The sequence below is a fragment of the Maylandia zebra genome, linkage group LG18 (assembly GCF_041146795.1).
Source record: "Maylandia zebra isolate NMK-2024a linkage group LG18, Mzebra_GT3a, whole genome shotgun sequence".
Taxonomy (NCBI): Eukaryota; Metazoa; Chordata; class Actinopteri; order Cichliformes; family Cichlidae; genus Maylandia; species Maylandia zebra.
Window position 1 is genome coordinate 12730826 of NC_135184.1, and position 19460 is coordinate 12750285.

Consider the following 19460-nt stretch of genomic DNA (forward strand, 5'->3'; position numbering starts at 1 on the left):
TTGTTTTTAAAGCTTTTCAGTAATACAGAAAGGGACAGTTTACTTTAACCTCCTAGGACCTGGCGTCCACATATGTGGACATCACATTTATTATTATTGTATTTAGACCAAAATACTCAATTTTGCTCTACAAGGGCCTGATATCCACTTACGAGGACATTATACTGCTACTGTTCTATCGAAATTTTAAATAAATATCCTCATATGTGGCTCTCATTTTTCTTAGAAACAAAAATTAGGTAAAACCAAAAAATCAGGTAATTCTTTGTCTTTACATTCATCAGGTCACAAAATATCAAAGAGAAATTAAAAATGCATGCCGTGGAAGAGTTCAGGTCTTAGGAGGTTAAAGGTGAAACGTTACGCTTTTCTTATTTTCTTCTCTGTATATGCTGTTACAATGCTGGATACCCATATTAAACATGGTCAGACTTTGAAATAATGAGGTCAGCGTATGTGCACATAATCCCTACGAGCCTAAAGCTCAGGCTTCAGACTGCTCTAAACACTCGGTTTCAGGTAGGATTTTCTACTTTTGGCTCTGTATATTGTCAAACAGTGGGTATATTTTATTCTGTTGTCGTCACGCATTCACATGGCTTTTGCTGTGAGCACACAAGCCCAAATAAACCTTCTGTTTGCGATGAGCAGCCAGTCAGGAGGAGTTAATACAGCTTATTTCAGTGAGAGGCTCGTGATAAGATAAACAGAGATTATTTTGATCTGCGAGTTTTGCAGACCTACTCCAGTAGAGTTTACGGAGCTGGAAATGAGCTGTAACTTCTTTTTACATAAGTTCCTGAAATGGTTTTCTGTCAGCTTATCGTGCAAGTTTGAGCTGAAGTAACCTGTGACTTTCCTGAGATTTGTTAACTAACAGAGACCGCAAGTGCCAGTTTGCTCCATCTTATGTGTATGTGTTTGTTAGAGGGGTAAGCCTGGTGTGTGTTTTATTATGCATGTATGGGGACCGGATGTGTATTTATAGCAAAGAGTAACTGCACACGTGTGTTTATGTGCACTGAGACAGCAGTCATTTAGTGGGTCCACGTGACAGGAGTGGAGTGGCGCTTGACCTCGGGCTTGTTTGCTGTGTGTGTGTGTGTGTCAGTCTGCGTTGGTTCATATGTGGTTCATATAAATTACACCAAGAGTAGGAAAAAGAGACTCTGCTTGTTGTTTTGTCAGGATGAGCTGAAGGAGACTCACTTAACTGAAGTGCAGTCTTCAGGTATGAAGAAATTCACTGTCAACTTTTGTAGGTTGACAGCCTTCACCCCAGTCAGGCAGCAGCTCGTTGGCAACGTGGCGAGGTATGCAATCTACTTCATCTTGGTTCTAGCAAAAATGAACAAAAACCTCAACCAGCTGCAAAAATGCGCAGTTAGAGCATCTTTTCTTTTTTCCCTGCTCACAGGAGAATGCCATGCTCCCATTGAAATGCTCCTTTGCTGTGTGGGCTATCGCTTAAATACATTTGCTCTGCCAGACTGTGCATGCTAATGTACAGTCATGGGTGCCTGTGTAGTAAAGTGCCGCTTGTTACAGTTTGATTTACTGGCACTTTACAAAGACACACAGACACACATTAGAAAAACCACTTTCTACTCCATTAAAGCGTCTGCTGCAGAAATGTCACGTATGCTGAAAAAATGGGTCACTGTGAGTTCACATGGCTGCGGCTACATCCAGCTACACAGTGGTGGGACAAGCCAGCGTGAAGCTGCAGCAGCAGGCAGACTGCTGGTGATTAGGATCAACAGAGCAGAGTTCAGCCGAGTGAGTGTGTGGAATGCTAATCCACATTGTCATAAGGCGAGCTTCAGCCTGACAAAGGGTTGGAGACATAAGGGGGTTAGTTGTGTGTTTGTGTGTTGCAGAGGCACCCCAGATAAGAGAGGTACTTCGTTATTGCAGATTAGGACCCAGTAGCAGTTTGGTGTGTTTTTAATAAAGCAAGGTGGGGGTGGGAAGGTGAGGAAAATGGTAGTAGTGCCGAAATGTGCAAACGTTTGCACTGGCACATATTCATTAAGGAAGAGAGAGTGCAGAGCAGCAGGAATAATGAGCAGGGGTGTGTGCGTGCGTGTGTGCGTGAGTGGGTGGTGGGCGTTAAGCCGTCAGCTGTCAGGTATGCAGGAGTCACTGGGAGCGACAGGCAGCCATTAGTGTAGCGCACACACGTGCATGTTTGTTTGGTCTGTGTGTGGGTACAGAACATACAGAAGTAATGGCCCACCTGCAGCCTTGTTCTTTTACTGTGTTTTCTGGGTGTTTCTCACATTTATACTAAAACCCAGACCCTGGGAGTTTCCTTTTGAAGGGTGACTATGCCTGTAACCACCATTAGTCACACAGACTGTATATCAGTGATTGCCAAAGTGTGGCCTGCGGCCTCTCTGTGGGCACTAAAAGTACTGCAGGTAGACCTAGCGATTTGTATTAAATTCTTAAATCATTTTTGAATTCACACCTTCGAAACTTTTGTGACTCGATCAAATGAAAGATTGAATCAAATTATAATCCTTTTGGTGTAATTCTTATGAGCTTTTATAGGATAACATTTATTGGGATACTTTTTCGACTGCGGTTTAATAAGTAGTTTAAAATTAGAAAACAAAGCAAAACTAATGAAGCAAAGCCATGGGTTTAAATTTTATTATTTATTTATTTATTTCCTGGTGATTTTCCTTTGGTGGAATTTCCAGACTTCTTTAGTTGGCGTCAGATATGAGGGGAAAACCCTGGACCTTAATCTGTTCTTTGTCCTTAACCATAAAACCTACAGTCTTGACCCTCAAACAGCCCCAAAATGAGCGTTGGCCAAAATGTCCTTGTTTACCAGTAATGTCCTCGCTCTCAAGGTCTAATTGGTCCTTGCAAATACAGACACACACACATGCACACACAGACAAAGGAGGGTGCAGACCTAGCCTTTAATGAGCTGTCAGTCGTCTTAGCAGCCAAACATCTGTCGTTGTAGAGATCAAGCAGATGAAAGACCTCTGTATGACCTGACGTTACTATCAGTTTGGCCCACGCGCTCCCTCTGTATGTGTTTGACACACACACACACACACACACACACACACACACACACACACACACACACACACACACACACCATTCTTTACATTGGACAGACCCAGCTCACCGCCACACCACTGCAGTGGTTACATCGTGGTTTCTGTCAGTCCTCCTTCTCTCTGTCTCTTCCCTGTCACCCCTCTCTCTTTCTGAGCTGTTCACTCTGTCCCTTCCCCCTCCTCCACTCAGTGCTGCAGTGCTGGAAGGGGAAACGGGAAAAAACCAAAAACACACTAACCATAAACATTCACAAATGATCGAGGTCCCGTCTGTATACACACAGACTAACAACCACACCTGGCTCACACATACGGCTCCAGCCTTTTAACCTTTGCATGAACATGCTCATTCATGCATGGCCTTGTAAATAAGGGACTATCCCCCCTACATACAGTTCAGAAAAACTCTCATGCAAATCACTACTACTAGTTTTGTTTTTTTGTTTTCTTTTGCTGATGAATATAGAAGTTGTGATTTGAGGTGGAGGTACAGAGCATAAAGTCACAGGTCACATTCACTTGCCGTGAATTAATTGCTGTTAAAAATAGATGTTGGTATCGACTGTTATGTGCAAGTAAGATGGCATTTAGAGGTATCCGTGTGTCACATCAATTCTTCGAGGGCCACATGAATTCTTTTAAGAAAGACGCTGTGGCTTCTCTAGGTAGCGAAACAGAAGGTGAATAGATAAATAAAAATGATCATGTGTGCTTCGTGGAATATGTAACAGGTGAATAATTGTGTTTTTTGTAAATAATACATGCTTAAGCTGCTGAATGAGGCTGCTGCTGGACCGGTATAAATGATAAGCGGCTAATACGTGGCTGTCACAGTTATTTGCTGGCATTGTTCTGAGGCTGTTTAGCGCTGGTAATGACACAAGCTCTTAGCCGGTACAGCACAGAGGAAAATCCTTTAGTCCAGCTGATGAAAAGCTGCCTGTTTATTATTCACTGAGAGCTTGTGTGTCTGCGTTTTGTGGATAAACGTTTTATAGCGGGCTTTAAACGGGTACTAAGTCAATTATTGATGCTTTCACACTTTTCTCTTCCCCTTCTTCTTTCGTCTCCTTCCTCTTCTTACCATCTCTCTTCTCTCTGCATCTCCCTTCTCAATCTGCTGTGTGTCGGTCGCTGTGGGCTCCCTAACGGCTCGCATTGCGATGCTGTGCATTGTTGTTCCTCTGCTGTCTCTGTTACCTGTCAGTTAGGTAGACCATGTTTGTGAAATGCACGGAGCATGTGTGTCAGGCCTGCCTGTCACAGATAAGCATCAGCTACATCAGCTTGTGGCCTCTCGCCGAGCGTGGCCTGGATATAAAAAAAAAAAAACCTCAACCCAAAACGAAACGGTGAGATAGACAAAACTAGAGGCAGCAGGCAGTTCTTACTCAACATCCTCTGAGGGTATGACGCTGACACAGGAAACACAAACGTACATTTTCCTGTACAGCGCGTGTTTTGATTCCAGCTGCGTTGCATGTATGCCAATGTCTGACACGCTCAGAAGCGTGTAGCAACAGGCCGCGTCGACTCACAGCTAGGCTTTTTTTCCTGTTTTAGTCATAGGCCTTCCACTACGGGCTCATTCGGCTGCGACACCAGGTTTATCCATTTCCTCGCTGCCTTCGTTTTCCTCACAGCTGCATTATGGCCAGCTCAGGCTAGTTCACTTACTTCTGCACACATTTGTATCCATCCTTTACATCTTGAGTGTCATTCGTCTCCATTTCCTATCGTTTAAGTGCCGTTTGTCTCCATCTTTCCCCCTCTGCGTCTGCGTGCCTGGAGTAATTTCTCTCCTCTCCGCATGCTTCCTCGCATTCTCACACCTCCTGACGGAAATGCTCATTTTGAGTCGTTCAGACTATTCCAACAAAGGTATTCGGTGCAGCACTACATCTGTGTCTTCCTCTCGCTCTCTGCTGTATTTAACCTTGGGGTGTCTTTGCTCGTCTATTTGACCACCATCTCTCTTTCTCTCTCCTTCTGTTTTCAGAAGGTGGTGGAGGAGGAGAGCCAGGTGAGGAAACCCTCGTTAGATATCTGCTCCACCGGCGACAAGTTGGCTGATGCTGACCCAGCGAGAAAGGTCAGTTATCATTTCCCTCCCTGTGACACCTTCCCCCATTCCTTTCCTCCCCCTTCCTCCACGCTCAGGTACCCCCCCCCCCCCCCCCCCCCCCACTGATAGACACACCCCCTGCTCACTCATTCATAGCGGCATGCTTCTCCTCTGTTGTACCAAGCTGCTCTGCTCCTCGCCCCCTCCCCCGCTAACGTGCCCAGTGTCTCAACTGATGCCTGATGGATGATCCCCCTTTCACATGTATGCATGCATATTAACTATATTATGGCTCCAAGAGCGCCACGTGCAGCACATTTCTTTCTCCTTCCGCTGTCTTTCTCCACGTATTTGTGTGTGTGTGTGTGTGTGTGTGTGTGTGTGTGTGTGTGTGTGTGTGTGCACGTTCATGCATCTGATTGCTTTTGTAATAATTTATCTAATGCGCTGTGAAGGCTGTTCACCAATCAATATATGAGGATGGAAGATGTGCAGTTTTGTTTTTGTTTGTTTTTTTGTTTTGTGCCACATTTATCTATTTGTTTGCGTTTCCAACAGGGAAAAGCATCTCCACCGACTCTTGTGTTCAACCGGCTTTTCTCAGAAATTAAGGAGGAGCCAGGACACCCCACCCTGGTCCATCCCAGGTACTACACCTTATTAACCCTAAGTCAGTTATTCCAGTAAAAGCTTTGAGGCTTGTAACTATCATATTTCTGATCTCCACTGCACCAAAGAGATCAAATTTCTCCAACAAAGATATAAAGCGGAGTCGAAAAGCAGAGAGCGTGTGGTATTCTGGTTTAATAAATGATGATTATCACAATATTTTCCTGTTAATAAACAGCATTAATTAACCATCTCAAACTTAGTGCCACTTTTATTTGGTGGTTTTAGAGATGTAGCAAGATGAAGAAGATTCTTCCCTTGATTATTTGTTTCATCTTTGAAAATTTAATAGCCTACAGCAGGCTGCCTTTAAAACTGTGTGCTGCATAAATAAACATATTCTGTGTGTTTTCATATAAAAAAAAAAAGAAAAGCAGGAAATCAACATGTGTGAAGAGTTTTCTGGTTATTAGAAAATTTTTGGACTTTGTTCAAAAATCTGAAATGTCTGAAATTATGAATATTAACTTGCATAATCAATGAATGAAGCAGTTGTTGCCCCTCACATTGTTTTATTTTTCCAGTGTAGAGAACTCTATTAAATCTTGCTGAAGGAGACGAGTGGTATTCACTTTAAAGATGGTTTTAGTTGGTTGTGCTAGACAAAATTAAAAGCTGCAGTTATTTAAGGACTTATCGATACCTGAATCTGTGCCAGATGGCCTGGTGTTATCTGTAAAAACACGGAGAAGAGATAAGACTCTCCTTGCCAGATATTATAGGTGTATGTTTTTAAGTTTTGTGTTGGCTTCAGTTTCTTCCTCTTCTTTTAATTTCTTGTGACTGCACTCCCTCGTCTCCTCCTCCTCCTCTCCCTCACTCGCTCCTTCCTCATTTCGTTTCCAAGCCCTCTGCATCTCCCACCGTCTCTCCATCCCCAGGGGACACCAGCTCTTGTTTAGATGTGGCTCACAGTAATCTGACCCAGATTAAAGCCATAGCTACATGTGACTGCCTGTGACTTACTGACTGCGTGGAGGCCTGCAGACTCCAGGCCAGACAAATTGGAGGGATTATAGCTCTGGTCACCTGTCAGCATCACACGATTGCTACACGTACAAACCAGTCAAGACCAGTTTGCAGTGTGTCTTTTGCATCCCAGAGTTGGTAATAATGCAGCGCCCTAACAGTTGGATGTCGTGCCAGACATCCGCAGCACTTAAAGTCGAATCTGGATCGCCGCAAACATCCATTAGTGCTACACTTGTCACATACAAGCCAGGCTTACATTATTCAGTTGCTTCTGAGCCGTTTCATGTAGAGGAGTGGTTTTCATTCAGGCGAGCAGACAGACCAAGCGTTGTGTGTCTGCTCTGGAAGAAAACGAAGCACAGAGTCCCACTGAGCTGCCATTCTTACCCTAGTTCACTGTTCCAGCCTCAGCCCTGTCTGGAGGGGGCTGCTGATGGGGGAGGGGTTCAAAGCTCCTCTCTTCTCCTCCTTTCTTTTTCTCCCTCTCTTTAACTTCCCTTCACACCATCATGAAACAGTGTTGGTTTAGTGGCCTGGGAGTATCTCACAGCACAATCTCTCTTTCTCCCAGTTGCATCCACTACTTGAACATTTGTGATATGCAAAAGATGTGTTTAGGCTGAGATCCTGTAAACATGAGTTTGTTTTTTTTTCCTGCAGCCTTCCCAGCGTCCATTTACTTTGGGCTAGAGCAAACGCCACATTAGTTAAAGTAGCTGCCGAGTCAATAATTTGTTGGTACGATCATCGCTTCAAACACAAGATTATGTAAAAGGTGGCGCTAGTTCCTGTATGCCTAGAATAAAAGGGCAAAGAACAGATGCTTAATTCAGTCCTTACATATTTAGAAACCAGACAAATGTTGGTGTTAATGAAGAAAATTGTGAATTGATTCAAAATTAGATGATGTTTATTTGAGTGCTTAAATGCCTTCTCTTTTTGTTTCTTCCAGTTACTACATGTACACATATGATAAGATGGTGGCTCCCAATGTGTCACTGCGAAGGGAGGCAGAGATGAGCCCCGAGATGCTGAGCGCACTGCTCAAACACCACTACAGTCGCAGAGTGCTGGGCCACGACGAGCCGCCAATGGGTCAGTAATAATACACCCAGCAGAGCTGAATTATTAACCAGCAAAGACGCGTGTAAAGCTTTTTAATGGCTCAACATACATGCTATAACCACTTAAACACACAATCTGGTCTTCAAATTAGGATTAGTGACCATGTTATTGTTGCCTTCTGCCTGAGGGATTTGATGTTGGATAAGCAGAGCAGGAACATGTTTGTTGTCGTGTAAACGAGAAGAAAAATCTGATCAGAGATGATGTGACTTCCTCCGACACAAAGCTGCCAAGATAATCTGACTTCATCATGCTTTTTGGAAACCATACAAATCAGCCAAATAGAACAACAAATAAGATCATACCCTGTCTTACTTGACCTTCTTGTGAAATTAAAAGCAACAGCTGACGCTCTGTAATTATGTTCAAGTGAAAAGCTGAAAATGGCAGAGCTGATAATGGGCCAAAAGGCAGGAAATTGCTTCCAGTTTATCCATTTAATAACAGGCCTTAGATCTCCAGCAGTTAATAAGAGCTGCACATCTGCAGAGACACTGAGTCTAGCTGCAGAACCCAGCGTGAGTGGGCAGGTAGAGGAAGAGTTTCTGTACACAGATTGTCTTTCTTTAATTAACGGTGTCAGACATGAAGATGGAAAGTTACTTGGAGTTTGACTAATTAAAAAGCATAAAACTGACTGGAGACACACACACATTCAGACTGTTTTAACAGTGCATATTTTTTGGCTATAACAAGACAAAAAAAACATTTACATGGAGTGTGATCTCTGACAAAGTTGTGTTCCACTATTTTCTAGCTGAAAATTGTCAAACTAGAGCTCGTATAAACGCTTTCCACAAACACTCAGTACGAACGATATTTGGTTATTCCAGTAGTTTTCAAACATTTTTGTGTCATCAAAATTGCCCTAAAACTGAGCCATATTCACAGCTGTGCAGTGTCATGTGACAAATTGGCAGTTCAGCTTTTATTTAGAGATGCATCTGTGGTATCTCAGGGGACACCTCGGTGTTGGCGGGGTGGAAACGGCCATGACCTCCTCGTGTGTGTTTTCATGTGTATGCGTTCATGTTTTTCCTGCATTAATGAGATGTGTGTGTACTGTATATTTTTATATAATCTACGTCTATACAGAGAGAGAGAGAGGATGAATCACAGGAATGCTCTCTGTATGCCATTATTTCACCACGTCTGACTGCCAAGCTGTCGCCCTCCCTCTCTTTCATTCCTCTCAGGCATTTTCCTCTTTTCTTCTCCGACCAGTCCGTCTCTCCTCCCTCTTTCTCTTCCCATCAGCTGTCGCCACATCCTCCTCTCTGAGCGGGTTCTCCGTTTGCTCCTGCACTTCCTTCTTCTGCCTCTTTCATCTCAAGCCTTCTACCCCTTCATCATTTTCTTTTTTTAAACATTTTCTCCCCTCATTTAATGCCTTCCTCCCCCTGTTATATCTGTGCCGTTCACTCTTCCTTTTGTGGTTGTCTCTCTCTCTCCTCTGTTTATTTCCTTTTGATCTACCACCAAATGACTCACGCCTGTTATTTGTGCACTTCAGAGCATGGATCTGGGTGTGTGTGCAGGCACACACATGCACTAGCCAGTTTGAGTCAGTAAATGATTGTCCTCTCCGGGTCCAACATGCTGTGTACAGAGCATCCCGTTTCCTGTCACGCACATGCTGCATGATCATTACCCTCTGTTCTCCTGATGTCTTTGTCACCATTCACCATTTCGCCTTCTTCATCATTATCTTCTTCTTGTTCCCCACCTGCTTCTTCATCATCATTTTTGTCTGTCTGCGAGCTTATGGTTCAAATACACTGCCATACCTAACCTACATTTGTGCACTTGTGTTTTTGTGTGTCACTGTGCCAGTTGGATCTTGTATCTTGTATTTTGTGAGTGAAGCTAAGCCCAGCAGAGCAGCACACTAGGGCACTTTCCGCAAGTGTTGTTGGGCAAAGAAAACAACTCTATCTGTAGTCTGTGCCTTTGTGTTAAGTCTCCTCGTGGCTTATGGGATCGTAAGATTACTGCAGAGAGGCTGCTTTTTTAAAAATTCCACCTTAAAAACACTGTTTTGTTTTGCGAGAACTCCACAAATGAACAACCTTGACCTCAGTGGATAAATGAAGTGCAAACGAATTTGGAAGTACAGCAAGTCTTTGTTTCTATCACCAAGCCTGAGGGAGATTCAAAAAAATGAATTTCTAACTCCACAGAATCAAAAATGTAAGAGAATCGTTAAGCACCGGTGCTGTGGAAATTCTGAAACTCACACATCACATTTGAAAACACATTAAGCATCACTGTTGAGCTTTATAGCTTCTTGGTGCTTTTTGTTTTTTAATTCATTTTGATGACTTTACACTTGATAGCATATTTTCCTCCAAGTTCTATTTCTTATTAGCCTACATAGTGGCTAAAGAGACATTGGGCACTAAACATCCAGAGATGCCCAACACCTGATTCTTTTTTTTCTACATCTCTCCAGCTCTCACATACATATCAATTTTAGTCATTATGAAACAAGTTATATTTCAAATTACATTGTCACGTCACAGTTGTCTCACAGGAAGCTGTCAGAGAGGTGCTTAAATAATTCTAACCTTTTTATTAGCCAGTCACCCACATTAAAACCAGGTCAGCTGGAACTGAACTAGAGATGAAACTAGTCTTCTCCTTCTCATTTAAGCGATTGGAATCAAATTAAATTACGATACTGCCAGAGATTACCACCCTACCCACTGTTTCCCATGATGCTCCTCCTCCCAGGCCGCAGCAGGGGAACAAGCCAGGGTTTGAACAGTGGAGGAGCCCACGCAGAGCAGCGCGGCTCCCACACATGGCCCTTTATTCCTCTCTATTCTGCGTGCGTCTGAGGGCAAACACACAGAAAATTTGTGGGCGAGTGTTTGGTTCGTCAGCTGTTGCCGAGCCATACTTGTGCGCTGTGTGAGTGCACTGGTGCTGAGGAAGAATTGCAGGCGTTTATGAGGTTGTGCGAGGGTGTTACTAAGCGCGGGTGGCAGTGTGCATTAGCACGGCTCGCACTTCCTGTCTTTCACCCACCATTCTTCTTCTTCTTTTTCTTTTTAACTTCTTTCTTCATCTTCTTCATCTCCCTCCTTCCTCAGATCTTCACGCGTCGCCTGCTGTCGCTGCTGGTGCCGGGGAGGCCAAATCCCAATGTGCTGCTGCTGACTCGGCCACTGAGAGGGAATGCCAAACCCAGGCAGTTTCCATGGAGATGAGCAGCCCAGGCTACAAGAAAGCCACCCACATCACCGCCCACACCCCTCTTCCCCGTCCTCCTCCTGCGTCGCTGTTGTCATCGGTAACGGATGTAGCAGCTAAGGACGTGAGCTCTGCCACGAGCGGCGTTGTGGCGACGGTGGGGGGGCTGGAGGACGACAAGGACAGGATTGTTGTGGAGATCATGCAGATGTACAGCAGGCAGCAGGAGAAGCTCAACTCCACCCTGCACAAGCAGCTGCAGCTGGAAATGGTGAGTCGGTGGTCGGAAAGATAAACGAGGCCGAGATCAACGAGCCGATAACTGTTTCCGCCCATTAGAAGTGTCCTTGATGTGGAGGTGATCTTCACCTTCCACTAACCCCCTCTATTACTTCCTCCCATCACGTGGAACGTGTCAGTATCAGATTGTTCCACCAGTTTTTAACACAAGTCAGCAGAACAGTTCATATAAATCAGTGTTTCACTCGTTTAGCGTATTATTAAAGCCCTGGGTTTAATTTCAGTTTGGATGCATGGAAACTGAGTTGAACTAGATTATGGTGACATTTGCATCTACAGTTGAATTATGTTCTCCACTAATGGGATTTGGGGAAAATTGCATTTGTAATCTAAAATGAGATGCCACCATTAAAGAGTATTGGTGACAAAATGTCTGATGAAATAAAATGTAAGCAAACTGAAGCAAACAGCCTCCTTGTGGAGCTTCTGTAATGTGGCGGTAGAGCAGGTAGTAGTCGGAAGGTTGCTGGGTGCTCTAGCCTGCATGTTAAAGTATCCTTGCAAGATCCTGGACCCCCAAATTTCATCAGAGTGTGAATATTAGATAGAAAGACTATATATGCGAATCGGTCTATTTACCATTTGCAGGAGTCACTGAAATGTGACTTTTTCTTTGTGCCCCCAGGAGCTGGAGACTTTGCGTGGAGGCGAAGCAGCGAGGCTACGGGAGCTGAGCGCCGAGCAGCATGAGCTGCGCAGCGAGCTGGAGGCGGTGCACAGCGAGCAGGCACGGCAGCTCGGCCAGGCCCGCCAGGAGCAGCTGGAGCTGGAAACCCGTCTGGAGCAGCTCCGACAGCAGGCCTGCGCCTGCGAGCCAGGGGCGCAGCGCCAGCAAGAGGCCCACTACACAGCACAGGTACGGGCTTACAGGGGAACACATGCATGCACAGACTTTTGCATCAGAGTGAATCTCCGTGACATAAAGTGTGTTCACCGGCTTGCATCACTTAACATATGGCGTTTTTATCTTAAAGACATTAAGATTGAAAAGCTCCAGTGGGACTGAAACAAAGCACACTTTAACACAGCACTCTGCATATTAATATTAAAGTTGAGCTCGCTAAGCATTTACAATTAGTTCTCTTTTCATTTTCATCAGCATGTATGTACAAACATTTATCTTTGGATCTGTAGTTACTAGAGTCATGATTAAATCAGGTTTTTAGGTAAAATTATTTGGAGCTGCACTTATTAAACGTAGCAGTCAAATAGAAAGAATTTACTGTGATGCTGTGTGAGTCTGTGCGGAGCACATACTCAGACGTCTGTTTGGGTTTCAGTAGACCTAATCTTAATCTCTGTTACATCGGCCTGAGCTCTTCCACCTCCTGCCTTTGGCATCAAGCTGTCCCTTTGTTAAGAGAACGGGTGTGCACATTTCTGTGTGGCTCTGAGAGTTCAACATGGGGGTTTTTTTTTTTGTTTTTTTTTTTAAAGGTTTGGTGCACATTTCTTTGTTTACTGCTAAAAGGGGAAAAATACAATAAATGGTTACTCTGACTGATGGTTTAAGAGCTCTCAAAACACAACAGTAGTTATTCTGTCTGCACCACTTTGCAGTGTGTGTTGTAAAAGCCTCTGAGCCAACTATGTGTCTAAATGCAGGGTCTCTGTTGGTTTGTTTTTGATGGTTAACACCTGCCTGATTATGAGGATTTTACTGTTTTTTTTTGGCCTGTTGCCGGAACAAGCCACAGCAATTTGATGATGTCATGTTGGGCTTTAGTTAATTATTTGTTGGGAACATTTCTTTAAATATTTACGACCAAAGTAGTTTGCAGAGGAATGAACAGTTGCGGGCCTGCTAAGAAAAATCTGAAATGAAGACTGTTGACAGATTACTATTAGATGTGGAAATGTGTGAGAGTAATGTGGCTCGTCTCTGTGTCTCCTTTCAGTTGTCCGACCTGCGTCAGAGGCTGGAGCGGGCGGAGGCTGACCGGCAGGAGCTGCAGGAGGAGCTGCGCATGGAGCGGGAGGCGCGCGAGAAGCTGGAGCGCACGATTGCCCAACTGAAGCAGCAGATGGCCCAGTCTGGCACGATGGGAGGCAGCCCCTCTCCTCCTCCTACTCCCTCCACCGGACCCCCTAACGCCCACTCCCCACCCTGCTCAGAGGCCCCAGCGGCTGGCCAAAAGTAACTGCCGCCCCTCCGGGCGCCTCCCCTCCCCCCCCTCATTCCTTTCCTCATCACCCGCCAAGTGTACAGACACAAAAAGATCAGCCCAAAGCTGAAAGGAGCATCACGTCTCCTCAGGCTGATTTGAAGTTGTGCATTACGCTCCCCTTTTGCTTAGTGTAGGATTGACTTTTGTTTTTGTAATTCAATGATCATTTAAAAAAGGAAAAAATTTTTTTTTTTTTTTTTAAATTTTCACTTCCCTCTCTTTAAACAGTATTTAAAGGTTTTTGGGCATGTATGTTGGGTTTAATTTATAGTTTTTACTGAACAAATAGCTGCTTCACAGACTGAAGACTGGTCCACTGAAGACCAACTCAATCCTTCACTATAACCCACCCCAACCCTCCCTGTTCTCCAATCCATATTCTACGACCCTCCCTTCCTGCTTACTGGTTTCTGGAGCTAATAATGACTTTGACTTTGAGATTTCGGATACAGATTCGCTCCTCCTTGAGGACGTCACATCACGCTACTACCTGGCACAGCAGCCAGCACTCCCGAACACATGGCGCCGCCTGACCCGTGCCCCTACTCTGTCTTTCTGTATGTAAAGCCCAAGTACCAGCGACCGCAGGAAACTGCACGGACATTTTATTACATTGTGTAACATGCGAAAACATCAAGTCTTTATGGGGGACAAAGACCTTTACTGTACAAAAAAAGAAAAAAGAAAAAAAATGGACTTAATGAAAATATGCCAATAGTGATGCTGAACTTGAAATGAGTGTTTTTGGGTGTGATCTCTACAAGGTAGCTAGCTAGGGAGTAGTGTTTCCTGCACTACAGCTGCTCCTAGCGACAGACTGGTTTTCTCCTCTGCTGGGCCACCTGGGCTCTCCTGATGTAGACCAAACAGTCTGCTAGATGAACCGCCAGTTGCCCCGCATCTCCTCTGAAGAGCGCACACCTTCCATTGTCCTCTGCTCGGAAACTCCTTAACACTGTGTATTTTTATGTTTTTATTTTTTCACCTCTAGCCTGTCTATCTTCAAGATAGAAAGGAAACACTGCTGTTTCAGGCTCGGCTTGAAGAAGTGTTGTGCACTCCTTGTGCCCCCCCCCCCCTTCAGATCCCTCTGGGAAAGGAATGCGTCTGGACATGGGGGCCGAGCCGAGCCGAAAGAAGAAAGGCAGAGCCCTCACGCGTGGTAGCTGTGCCGTGTTACTATACTTCATGCGACATCCTTACGTGCCTGCACACACTCGATCGCGTCGGTGCAGTGCAGGCATTCATGCAGAACAATGGCCCCAGAGTTCCCAGCAGATGATCAAAGTTGTAGTCTGCCCCTCTGCTTTCAGGCTTCTTTATTGTTAGCAGACCGTTGTATCCCCACCCTGCTCGCATGTGAGAAGTGGGTCGCAGGTGAAGGCAGTTAGTCCAGGGTGGTTTGGGTCCTGCTTTCCGTTATTCTGCCTGACTGAACAAACAGGACCGGGCAGGCAGGGAGAGGAAGAGCGGGAAGAATTGAGGGCCCAGAAGACTAGCACACTCTCCCCCCACCTCACCCCTTGCGGCAGGCTGGGTGGCCCGTTTGCCGGCGGTACCGAAGGAGGCTTTTTTTCTTTCTTTTTCTTTTTTTTTTTTTTTTTGTGCCGTCAGAATCGGGGGCAGCTGCCGTTGTCTGAGGCCCTCTGCCCACCCCCGAGCCAGACTGTACAGGATCTCCCAGCCAGCGCCTCCCTCTCTGCCCCCTCTCCCACAGTCACTCGCTCACACAGCCCGTGCATCCACCTCCTGTGTGAGATCAGCTGGGGGTGTGCAGCGTTTTTTTGTTTTTGCTTTTTTTGTTTTGTTTTTTTTGTCAGAGCCCAGGAGAGCTTACAGACGTCCAGCGAGAGGAAGAGAAAACTTTTGTGTCAGTTGCCAGGCAAAGGAGCTTTTTATTGCCACTAAGAAGATCCCGGTTAAGCGAGCGAGCTTGTGCGTGTGTGTGTGTGTGTAAATAATCGTGTGTGGGGGGGTGTGGGAGGTGGTTTGCCTCGGTTAAACTCTGAGCTTTTTTTTTTTTCTTTTTTTTCTTAATGCATCTGCCATTAATGCAAATTGATAGACATTCCACTGTGCTCCATCCTGTTTTCTCACACAGCTTCCCTTTACGATGACAGAGCTGAAGAAGCGGGCAGTTGTGGTTTGTTGACAGTCAGAAAAGCAGGTGCAGGTGCACAAACCAGTAAAAATCAACCCCCATGCCACAAATGTACACTCTACTGTTGTTCCATTTAAACCTTTATTGAAATTATGAAAGAAAATATTTAACGTATTAACTAAAAGATTTATATTCACTTTGTAAATACAGTAGTCATTAATATATTAACTGTTCTTATAAATAAATAATCTTAAAAGGTTATAATATTTGGATCAGAACCGAGGCTTCAGTCAGCCCCAGTGTTTGTTTATTTTTCTTTTTTGCTTTCTTCATGAAAACTGATGTGAGAACTTGACTTTGTGTGGATGTGGGGGAGTGGAACACGTGGTTTACTGAGATGCGATGCAGGACAACAGCAAAAAATAGGAAAATATTACTTTGTTACACACTCCCCTCCCTTCTTTATGAACTGATGGAAATACTTTTTTGTGGATTTCATCATAATGGACTGTTTACTGTGTAATGTAAGCTGTTTTCCTCCCTTCTGTCTCCTCTGAGCAAAATTGAAAATGCTTTGTGGATAAAATGAAAACTTTTCTTTTCTTTTCTTTGCATGGTTTACTGCCCCTTTACTTTTTGTATCTGTGGGCCACTATCGGTCTGTTTAATGTACAAAAAAAGAGAAAAAGATTTCCCTGCACATGACACACAGATTGAGTTGGCTCATATGCATGAATATTGAACGTGTGCAAGTTTTATATCGCGAGTGGATCAGAGGCTAGCTGAATATAAAGTCAGAGTCAGATCATGAAGAGTATAACCTGTAGCCTAATTTGTTTGGAATGTGTGTGTGTGTGTGTGTGTGTGTGTCTGTGGGTGGGCCTCCAATGTCTGACTGAAGCACAGCAGCTTTGAAAAGGGAAACGGGAGAAACTTGCTCATGTAGCTCTGGACGTGCAATTGTGTCCTGATTTAAGATCATATATTATCCTCGTCATTTCTCACTTAGAATATAATCAGTATTAGTTTTTATTCACTTAATTACCTCTTCAGCTGAAAAATATATCAATACATATATAAAAATAAATATATATATATATATTAAAAATTCAACACACGAGCAGATATCTAAGGGAGGTCTGTACTTTCTGAGTAGTTTGCATTTTATACACATGGGGGCGCTGTTTAACTTTTTTAAACCACATCACAATGATTAAAAAAAGGACTAAAGAATAATGGGGCGTGCTGGGCCTTTTTGCATTTGTGTTATGAGAACTTGGATCTAGTTTGTACAGTTTTTACAGGTGTGAACTTTGCCCAACTGACTTAAAAAAAAAAAAAAAAAGGAAAAAAAAAAGTGGAGGTAGCTGTGTTTTATTTACCACATGAACAGATTTGAATGCAAGATTTGCATAACCATTCGCCTATGTGACGAGAACTTGTAAATGGCTACAAGTTGACCTTTGAAGTGTTTGAAGGTGGTTTGATTTGTAGTTGGGTGTGTGATTTCTTTGTTTTCTCTTTTCTTTTCTTCAGGCTGTAATTAGCCTTTTAAGTAGAGCTGATCACACTGATGGCCGGTCACTAAAAAGAATACCCTGATTTCGTTGATACACATCCTGTTATAGATGGAAAAAAGACAACTCCCCCCCCCCCCCCTTGATGCTGTTCTGAAACATGAAACAGTGTCTGTGTATGACCATTGCATACTATGTTGCCAATACTACAGTGTGATGAGACTTTTGTTCTTGCATGAATTGAGACACTGTTCTCCTACCTCATGTTGTGATATATATATTAAAAAAAAAGATGTTTTTTAAGCAGAAGACACTGCATCTCTGTTTATCATCATAGATATTTACTAGAAAGATTACATACCTGTAAATGCTTTTAGCTAATACCTCAGTTGTATCTAGTGTTTGTTTTTTTGGTTTTTTTCTGTTTTTGCCCTTTCCTGATTTCAGATCTTGTAAATAAAACCCTGTATAGACAATGAACTTGGATCAAATTCAAGTAAAGTTCTGTAGTGTCAAAATCCGTCATGTCTTTTTTCTAGACCGCCTTTAAGTATAGAGCTCACCAACATTTATGGTCCTGTACATCCTTACACATAACAGTCCGGTGCTGATAATCAGATCCACTTGATTAACTGATCAGCAGTAACTCTGAGCTCTTCTGTAAAAGCAGGTCAGTGTGTTAACTCAGTGCCAAGGAAAAAAGAGGGTTATAAGGCCAGACAAGTCCATCATTCATATGTGGACATCTCAGCAAATTCACCCCAAGGTCAGATTGTGCAAATCACCCAAGAGCTATATGTCAGGCTCTACAGGCCTCAGTTCACATGTTAAAGTTCATGACAGTATATTTAGAAAAGGACTGAACTGGGGAAAGCCTCTTCTCTGTAAAAAGAACATGGCAGCATGGCTTCATCTGAACAAATTTCATTTGGGCAGATGAGAGCAAAGTGGAGATGTTTGCCAAAAACTAAACACAGCACATCAGCACAAACACATCATACCAACTGTCAAGCACGGTGGTGGAGGGGTGATGAGTAGGCCTTGTCTTACAGCCACAGTCATTGAGTCGACCATAAACTCCTCTGTATTCTAAAGTCAAATGTGAGGTCATCTGTCTGGCAGCTAAAGCTTGGGTCAAACTGGGACAGGACAACGAAACTCCAACAAATCTACAGCAGAATTGCTGAAAAATGTAAGTGGTCCAGTCAAAGTCTAGACCTCAATCTGATTGAAATGTTGTGGAGAGATCTTAACAGAGCTGTGCATAAATGACTGCCTGTGATTCTTAATGAAGTGAAGCAACGTAAAGAGGAACGGGCCAGAATTCTTCCACTATGATGTGACAGACTGATAGAGTTATACAGAAAACAGTCATTTCCAGTTATCAATGCTAAAATAAACCTGTCGCCACTTTAGAACATCAGGAGTGACATACGTGTCCAGCAGCTATTTTTGGACCTCAACAAAAGAATGTTCTACCTTTTTATAATTGGTGGTGTTGTACCTGCATAATGTCACCAGTGGTTTTGAGTTCAAACTGGTGCTACATAAAAGTCAGGGAGTTACCAAAATCATCTAGGTCCTCTGGAGATCTGGGAAATGATAAACAATTCAGCTGAGCTATTGTGATCAAAGTTTTAAGCCAACAGATAATACCTCTCTGTAGTTTGTTACAGGGAAATCCACATTATTCCAATAAATAAAATTTTTGTTTTTTATTTCTTATAATGTAGGTTCTTTAGTAAAATGCTTTGTGCAGTCATGTTTTGTCCTCTGCAGCCAGGCTAAAATTAAATCTCCAACCACAGAAGCTGTCAGGAGGAACTGCAGCCAAGGCAAGGCTGGGCAGACGCTATCAGAAGGCTGTTGAGGAAACGCAGCCAGACCCCGTTCGGATCCAGGTATGAGGGTATTCCTGCGGGTAGAAGGAAGAGAACAGCCAGAAAAACCAGGGAGGGGGTCCAAGTGTTGAGAAATATACACAGAGCTTGGTTGACAAAATTCCTCCCGGACTGAGTGCAAATTTATTCTGTAGTTTGGGGTTTCAAAGGAGGATAATTCACAGATATCTGTATGTAGCAGCTAATCTCAAGAGGATGGCGAGCACGCAGTGCAGCACAGAGTCAGGACAAGCAGCATGGCAATATGCAGGACCTGAGAGGTGTGAAAAACTCAGCACCTGTGCATGTGGTGGTGGGAAACAGGCAGTGGGAAGATGGAAAGAACAGTCTACCAGCAGGTGGATGCCAGTAGGCTAACTAA

General features: G+C 43.8%; 1 protein-coding gene across 2 annotated transcripts in view; it reads left to right on the top strand.

The window, feature by feature from the left end:
• The window catches only part of skila (SKI-like proto-oncogene a), a 35738-nt gene extending 18022 nt beyond the window's left edge, over positions 1-17716 (top strand). For both annotated transcript variants that reach the window (XM_076877095.1, XM_076877096.1), the window contains exons 3-8: positions 5086-5178; positions 5710-5798; positions 7745-7887; positions 11013-11383; positions 12038-12268; positions 13311-17716. In XM_076877095.1, the coding sequence (XP_076733210.1) occupies positions 5086-5178; positions 5710-5798; positions 7745-7887; positions 11013-11383; positions 12038-12268; positions 13311-13553 (1170 nt within the window). In that variant the 3' untranslated portion in view covers positions 13554-17716. The remainder of the gene's footprint in view (positions 1-5085; positions 5179-5709; positions 5799-7744; positions 7888-11012; positions 11384-12037; positions 12269-13310) is intronic.
• The last annotated feature ends 1744 nt before the right edge of the window (positions 17717-19460 follow it).